The sequence below is a fragment of the Trypanosoma cruzi genome, genomic scaffold (assembly GCF_000209065.1).
Source record: "Trypanosoma cruzi strain CL Brener 1047053517089 genomic scaffold, whole genome shotgun sequence".
Taxonomy (NCBI): Eukaryota; Euglenozoa; class Kinetoplastea; order Trypanosomatida; family Trypanosomatidae; genus Trypanosoma; species Trypanosoma cruzi.
Genome location: NW_001849567.1, coordinates 127906 through 135994, shown reverse-complemented (window position 1 = coordinate 135994; position 8089 = coordinate 127906). Strand labels below are relative to the sequence as shown.

At 47.1% G+C, this 8089-nt stretch overlaps 4 protein-coding genes across 4 annotated transcripts, besides 9 other annotated features; all 4 read left to right on the top strand.

The window, feature by feature from the left end:
• Nucleotides 1-1509, top strand: Tc00.1047053503493.10 (hypothetical protein, conserved; the record flags this gene model as incomplete). The annotated part of the gene is made up of 1 exon (XM_800341.1): nucleotides 1-1509. A coding segment is annotated over one exon (1509 nt), but the record flags the coding sequence as incomplete, so codon positions are not given.
• Nucleotides 1-8089: a sequence feature (heterozygous, Esmeraldo-like haplotype).
• Nucleotides 1831-1853: a microsatellite.
• Tc00.1047053503493.20 (hypothetical protein, conserved) lies at nucleotides 2134-3606 on the top strand (the record flags this gene model as incomplete). The annotated part of the gene is made up of 1 exon (XM_800342.1): nucleotides 2134-3606. One exon carries the CDS (start codon nucleotides 2134-2136, stop codon nucleotides 3604-3606), a length of 1473 nt encoding a protein of 490 aa, XP_805435.1.
• Nucleotides 3667-3690: a microsatellite.
• On the top strand, nucleotides 3983-5605 carry Tc00.1047053503493.30 (hypothetical protein, conserved; the record flags this gene model as incomplete). Its single annotated transcript, XM_800343.1, has 1 exon — nucleotides 3983-5605. The coding sequence occupies one exon, from the start codon at nucleotides 3983-3985 to the stop codon at nucleotides 5603-5605; it is 1623 nt and encodes a 540-aa protein (XP_805436.1).
• Nucleotides 5994-6037: a microsatellite.
• Nucleotides 6088-6110: a microsatellite.
• On the top strand, nucleotides 6276-7373 carry Tc00.1047053503493.40 (hypothetical protein, conserved; the record flags this gene model as incomplete). The annotated part of the gene is made up of 1 exon (XM_800344.1): nucleotides 6276-7373. One exon carries the CDS (start codon nucleotides 6276-6278, stop codon nucleotides 7371-7373), a length of 1098 nt encoding a protein of 365 aa, XP_805437.1.
• Nucleotides 7227-7249: a microsatellite.
• Nucleotides 7543-7590: a sequence feature (A-rich).
• Nucleotides 7785-7814: a microsatellite.
• Nucleotides 7968-7998: a microsatellite.

The following is an 8089-nucleotide window of genomic DNA, read 5'->3' as shown; positions in this document are numbered from 1 at the left end:
TTTGACCGCAGCGAGGAGTTGATGAGTCTCGAGCGTGAAGGATTGAGTTACGTCAAGAAGAGTGTTTTTGTGCTGGTAGCGGGGGGTCTGGGGGAGCGTCTCGGGTACTCTGGGATTAAAATTGGTCTGCCTGTCGAGACGGCTACGAACCGTTGCTACCTTGAGCACTATCTTCGGTGGATCAAACACATCGCAGGACCGAATGCCCCCTTTGTCATTATGACATCCGATAATACCCACGAACGCACGGAAAAGCTTCTTCGAGGCTTGGGGCTTAATATGACAAATGTGCATCTTTTGAAGCAAGAGACAGTTTTTTGTTTTAACGATATCACAGCACACCTTGCCTTTGAAAATAGGAAGTTGCTTCGGAAACCCCACGGCCACGGAGATGTACACACATTGCTGTACCGATCTGTTGATCGCTCGTCCGGGAAGCGGCTTGTGGAGTTATGGCAGTCTCAGGGTTATTCTTACATTGTTTTTCTACAAGATACAAACGCTACTGCCACATTGACGATTCCGGTTAGTCTGGCGATAAGTGCCAAGCATCGCCTGGCAATGAATTTCACGTGCATTCCTCGTCAACCAAAGGAGACGATTGGACTGCTGTGTAAGGTTCGCATGTGCGGTTCAGATATTGAGCGGACAATAAATGTTGAGTACGACATTTTTGAGTCTCTGGCGGCATCATTGACAGAACTCGGGGGTGACCAGGCAGCTCCCGGGTCCATTTATTCCTATTTCCCTGGAAGCATTAATACGCTTATTCTGAACATGGATGATTACATCCCGCTGCTTACCGAATTTTATGGCGTTGTTCCGGAGTTTATTAACCCTAAATATACAGACGACAGCAAGACAACATTCAAACCATGTCGTATTGAGTCACTTATGCAGGACATTGCGCTTCTTTTTGACCCTGAGAAACATCGTGTTGGGGGTTTGCGATTTAATCGTTTTACATATCAACCGGTGAAGAATGGGCTACAAGACGGGATCAAGAAGTTTGCTCAGGGACTTGCGGCGTACTGCGCAGCCACAGGGGAGGAGGGCTTCTATGAGGCCATTCGTCTTCGTTTGCAGGCTGCCGGACTGAATTTGCCAACACGCCCCAACGATGCCTACGATGTAGATTTGGGGGCGGGGCTGAAAGTGCGGCTGTTCCCCATCATTGTTGCGGACGCCATGGCGATGGGGGTTTCCGTTGAAGACATCACACAACGACTTCTCCCGCACCCTGAAAACGTTACAGTGAGCGCACGGAGTGTTCTGCTTGTTGAGGGTTGCGTACGCATTGAGAGCCTCGACCTTGATGGTGCTCTGCGTCTTGTGGGCCCGACAGACGAAAATGCAGCGCCGCTTGTTATTAATGCGATGACCGTGAAAAATGCCGGCTGGGTGGTACGCCCGTTATCCGCGGATGAGAGCGCAGATGAGATTCACCGAATACGGGGATATGTGATTGAGGAAAAAGAAATGCAGGCAGTTAATCATGCGAAGCTTTAATGTACTTTTGTGCCATGCGCTGCGTGGATATAGCTATATATATATATATATGAGTGGGTTTTTGAATGTATACGTTGAGGGGGGAAAAAAAGGGGTGAACTTATTTGGGATACAAACAAATAAAATAATTACTGTAGGAAATGGATGAATGCGGTGGTGTGGGAGACGTTGGGAAAAATTGCACTGGTTATTCCCTACGTTTTTTTTTTAGCGGGTTTGTTAACGAAGTATATATACATATATATACGTATTCTTTTTTTTTTTTTTTGGCATCTGTGCGTATTTATTTATGAATAATGAGCGCAAAAGGGAGAGCACGACTGTGTGTGTGTGTGTGTGTGTGTATCTGCAATGAGATTTGACCGTGCACGTGTGCATTTATCTGCGACATGCCCTCGCTTATTTTTGGCACATGTGGTTTCTTTTTTTTTTTCTCATATGTAGGATTTGCTTTTTTTCACTGTGGATACATATAATGCTGTATTGGACGATGTCTCTTGTTGCTGCTTTTTTTCTTTTTCTGCTGATAGTTTTGCCAAAGATCTGCGTTGGGACATCTGTAGATATATATATTTGCAACTACACAGTATTTTTTTTTTTTTTTTTGTATGCGAGGAAGGCGACATGCCGCTTATCCTTCGGCTTTGTTTACATGCTGTTAGCGCAAACGGCAGCAAGACGCAGCTGTGGCTTTCCTTTCCCATTTTTCGCACCACCACCCCGAAGGATATTATTCTTTTTGCATGGCGGAGTGTGGAGGAACGTATGGCGGCAGAACTTGAGATGCATGCTTCATACCAGTCCCAACTGGCCCTTTGCATGCGCAACGTTAACGGCCAGTTTTTGTTTCTTGGTACTGCGGCCATGGAGGATGCCGACAAGCCCATCGTCCATATGCCGTTTTTTGAGGAGCTGCTGAGCGTGAAGCATGAAACGTTGGAAACCATGTCTAGTGCATCGCTGCGGAGGTTTATCTTCACGCAAGGAGCTCTGGTTCCTGTACCCGATTTGCTGCGACTCAACCACAAGGCTTCCGGAGTGAATGAACAGCCGTTTTCATTCTGCGAGATGGTAGAGGTAACGCCGGAGCTAAGTGGTGACCCTCTTATTGACGATCCCGCACCATCGGCGTTGTCGGAGACCGCCGTTGCAGATGTCGCGCCACGTGTCCATGCAGGTTCCAGTTCCCCGAACATTGCTCCTCTCTCCCTCATTGCCACTGCTCCAGAGGAGACACGTGGCTCTGCCACAGAAGAGACGCACGCGGGCAGAAATACTTCTGTTTGTGTACAATATATAGACTTTGCTGGACAAACATACGAAGCAAAGGTGAGACGGACAGATGCACCGTCGCTCCAGGCGGTAATGTCTGAGGCTTGCGAGGTCATCGGCGCACAGATTGGATGTCTCTTTCAGTCGTCCAACATGAGATTGATGTGCAACCTTGGCAATAAGAATATCCAACCTGTAGTCACTGATAGCGAACTTCGAAAATTACTTAAGAATGTGAGTGCGCGGTTTTATCTTGCTGTAGACACACGGATTTTAGCGTCTTCCTCACCCGATCGTCTGGAGGCTACACAGAAGGGACCTGGATTGATGCTGAAGGAGGCACGGGACGAGGCTGTGGAGGTAGTAGCAGCTGTCGGCGACCATGACTCCCCATGGGCTCTGGCCACCAGTGCCGCGACACTTCGACAGCTCGGAAGCCTTCATCCTACGCCATCCTTTTCGTCACGAGAACGTCTGTCGATTCTGCGCACGAGGCCCACATCGCTTGCGGGGCCGTCAGCAAGCACCAAAGTAGAGAACATGCGTAATGAGGAGGACACTGCACGTCTACGTCTTGCTTCTGCTCATTTTTCTATTGATGAGGCACGAAGAAACCACAAGACGGTTCTTCTCAAGTCAATGCATGATGCCACGTATGAAGGGCTTTGCAAGAAGAAGGCGGTACTAATGGAGGAGTGGACTGAATGCATAAGTGCAGAGCGTGACTGTCAGCGACTAGAAACGCTTCTCACTTGGCTTGAAAAAGACTTGGCGGATGGTCATGCGAGACAAGAGAAACTTATTCGGGCTTTATACGCCGCATAGACGTTACTGCTTCTTTTATCCAGTTTTTGGGAAGAGGGGGCCCCAATATGACACACACACATATATATATATATATATATGTATGGAGGGATAGCCGAACATGTAGACAGAATGATGGAAGTCATTAGAATAAAAAGATATTCTTTTTTTTTGTTTGCCCCATAATAAACGAGAAACAACAATGTCTTTTTCCCTTTTTATATGTAGGTTGTTCGATCCACATTATCCGCGTATACAAAAGGAATTTCTTTTTAATTCTTGGCTTTCCGATTTCATGTGTTATTTTCCCATTCTTCTTCTTTAAAATTTTCCATTGCTTGCATCAAATATTTTTTTTTTGTCTTTTTGCTCCTTGATGCGCTGGTGAAGTATTTACATGGCGGGTAGCCAGGTGGAGGGAGGGATGCCCAAAGGGGAGCAGCTGATCGGGAACCTCCTCGTAGACGCTTTGGATGATCGCTTTCGACAAGAGCGCCTTAATGTGGAGTTTGCGTTTGTCTTTGACACCACCGTTGACACTGTGCTAGACGACCTTGTGGAGGCGCTGGCTGGCATGGGACTACGCCTGGCGATCCCACGGGGTCAATGCGCTTTGTTGTATGACAACAGCTGCAACAATGCCAGCAACGGCAGCGCTACCCATACCGGTGAGAGCCTCCACAAGGGCCAAGAAGTTGACGGCGTAGGCGGTGCCGAATTACACGTAGAAGGGGAGGAGGAGGATGACAGTCGTAGGATGCTTTCGGGGGCGGATGTTATCTTCAATGCCCCGGAGGTGGAGGCCTTTTACAATCTGAATTATCGCTGTGGCCTCCATCGTGTTGCCACATTTCGTATTGTGAAGAGAGTGCGGGCTCCGTTGCCACTGCGTGGCGTCTCTCGTGGAACGTCAGGAAAAGAGAATTCTGACGGCAGTGGCGATCAGGCAGCGACGGAGGGTCTTTCGGTGTATCTTCTTCACCGCAAACTGCAGTTTGACGATCTTTCTAACGAGTTATTGGCCCAAACCAACATTGAGGGAAACAACGAGACGCATGGAGACTACAAAAAAGACCTCTTGCGTGTCCGGGAGATGGTGGCGGCAGCGGAGAGGTCGATACTCACTGCCCGTCAACACCACTATCAGCAGCAACCACCACGGGAGCCACATTGGTCGCTTCAGTTAAGCAAACCGCCCTCGCGGCATGAGTGGCTTTGTGCTGTTGAGGCGGAGGCCAACGCATACGTCCGGCTGACGGCTAAAATTACGCGGGACACCACCTCCGTTGTGACACGACAGGAAACAGCACGCCGTACCCTGGAAAATGAGGTGGCGGAGTTCCATCAACGTATAGACGAAGTAAAGATGAACGTCGTGAGGCGGGAGGCTCTGCAGGAGCGTGTCGATCGGTTGAAAATAGAAATAGAAGCACAGCGGGAAAAGGAGCAGGAACTTCTGCGATCCCTCGAGAGAGCGAAGATTAGCGAAGTGAAACGAACACCACCAGTTACACCTGTTGCATCTTCCTTTTTTGGTTCTTACGCCGAGCAGCGCCCGCAACGAACTCCGGGGGTTCCTCCGGCATCGGAGGCAGACGCACTGCGGACTCATCGCGATGTTCCTCTTTCGTCTCGACATCTGTCACCGCCACGCCCCACACCGCCACTGACGCCGCCACCGCCGTCCTCTTTGCCGCATGAATTTGTTTCGAATTACTCAGCCATTCAAGGCTCAAATACCGGAATTGGTGCTGCCACGGGATCGCAGTTTTTCTCTCCCTCACTGCGCGAGGACGTGCGACACGCTTTAGCACCCTACATGCGATCCTCGATCAATGCTCAGCCTTACCAGTCTGATCTTCAGCGGCTGCGTCAGCTTGCCGTCGAGCTCAGCCACCATCTACGTTCTCCGAACCCAGATCCAGTGGAGCGGCGACGGCTTATGGGTGAAATTCGCAGCCTTCGAAAGGAGGTGGAGCGGCAGCGGGAGGAGGAGTCTCGTGTAACGCCGAACCCTTAGCGGGGTGTGGTTTGTGAAGGGTGCTATTTACACATATACATTTTATGAAGCTGGGCAGATGAACCTGCGCTGCAAAAAACATCAGATGCAGCATTGCTGCACATGTCGTTGGAGAGGGGTGGAAGGTACAATGATTATGATTCTATCATTAAGGTGGTGATACATTGGAAGAGAACAGAAGTTATATGCATGAAACTAGATTGGAGATGGAGTCTTATCACCTTTTGAAATGAGCTGATTTGTTCTTTGACAGTTACACACGTCTACCGCCTGAGGTAAGGCAGGACTGGGGGGTTGGGGGGAACGAATCCCATTCATTTTACTTTGTGAAATTGCGCATCACCCATTGCTTCTCTGCCCTTTAAAAAATGCAAAAACAAAAAGGTTCATATATATGTATATATATATATATATATGTATATATGAATATATCATGTTTTTAAAATGTTGTTTGAAATTCTCGTGTGTAATGGTGTGGGTCATTCTTTTTTTTTTTTTTTTTTTTGCCAAGCAGTTTGATATTTAAAGAGGCTCAATCTCAGAGTGTGTAGCTGCTCTAATTTTTGTAGTTTTGGAAGGGAAGCACAACGATTGTTTCTCCATACGATTACAACACACCGCCATACGTTTACCAACATTATCGGATTGGAAAAATCCCCCGGGGCGATCCATGTCGACTCTTACGATAGGGGAATATACGCCATGTCCATCGCCGCCGCAATTCTCGACGCCTGTCTTGCCATCGACATCGGTCTTTTCCTCATTGAATACGTGGGTACTGGTAGACCCAAGTCACATTGAGTCTCCGCGCACGTTGTTTGATGAGTCCTTTTCAGCCAGCGTTCCACCAACGGTGTCTACGGCAAATCAAACTATACGGTCATCATCGGCCGGTTCAAATTTAATATGTGGAGTGCATCACCAGGAAGACTTTTCCTCAGGATGGTCTATCCTCTCCACTAAGCAATCTCAATTGCAGTCAGGAAATGACCTTTGCGATCTTGTCACATCCGAGCATTCCTTTTCTAACAATTCATTGATAAACCGGAAAAATATGGACGGCTTTCAAAGTGTTGAATCAAATGATGAAATTGATCAATTTGGCCTATATAACTCTATGCCATTTGCATCCCCTGAATACCCATGTGGAAAAAATCTTCGAAGACGTACCACACTGCCGTTTAGAAAATGTTCTGGTTTTTATTGCCCCACTTCTATAAGCTGTTTGGCATTTCACTTTACGTATCTTTCCGAGATGGGTAATGGGGGCGCTGCATACACGCTTTTTCGTAATGTTGTACATCCGATGGGTGCTTGGCATTGGAGAGAAAAGATTCCGTCCGAGAGCAGCGATGGGCCCTCGCCCGAGATGTCTGTTGGGACCATGCCAGTACATAATCACGCAAAGGGTTGGGGTGGCAATAGTAAGAATGAACCAAGCATTAGCCATCATTCGGATGATGCCGCTGGTGAAAACAGCAGCAACCGTAGCAATGACTCTAGTGGGGAGGAAACCTCCGTGGTTTCTTTTTTTCTCTGCATGCCATTTCTCCGTTTTGTCCTCAAGACTATTGCAATGATGGCTTCCGGTAATGAAAGTGTCACCCGGCGGAGTGGACACCGTCGTCGCCGTCGTCGTCGTCGGGGCGGCAGTGGAGGGAGAGGTGAGGGAAGTGACAGTCGGCCCTGTCTCGGGGAGCGGATCTTCGGGGAAATGGAGGCGCTTGTAACATGTGCGCTGCATGGCATTATTGTGTTTATGCTGTAAGTGGCCGGAGGGGATGATGTGAGAGAAATATTTCCCACTGCCCACGTCTCTACCCACACACACACACACAAACACCCAAACAACCGACAGAAGAAGCGAGGAATCAAAAAAACAAAAGGAAATAAACAGAAAGATCAGAATATATATATGTGTGTAGGGGGAGAAGTGTAAGAATAAAGAAAGAATGGAAGAAAACAAATAAAAAAAAAAAAAAAAAGGAGGAGATTGGGGGGTGTGAAATAAGTCTTTCCCTCCTTTTTTTCTTTTTATTTTATTTTATTCTTGACTTATATTTCCCATAAGCATTCTTTATTCTGTCCTTTTAATTTATTAAGTTTTGTGGGTTCTCACTTTCGTGTGTTTTTTTTTTTTTTTTTGGTTTTTGCATGCGTATTTATGTGGTTGTCGACGTTTTTTTTTTTTTTTTTTTTTTCTTCTTTTGCTTTACACGCGACGGTTGATTCTGCTTTTAACGCAACAAAAACCCTTTTTCTTAAAAAAAAAAAAAAAAAACGGTTTTTGTTGCTTTTGTTTTTGTTGTTGAGTGTTACGGTCCTTTGCAGTTTGTTGGTGTTTGTTGGGTTTGACGTTGTCTTTTTTTTTTGTTTTTTTTTTTGTTGTTGTTGTCCCTTCCTTTCTCACAGACACACGGACGTGCATAACTGTAAATATGTACAATATACATTACCAGTAAATGAGCGTTCTGGTAGACGGAG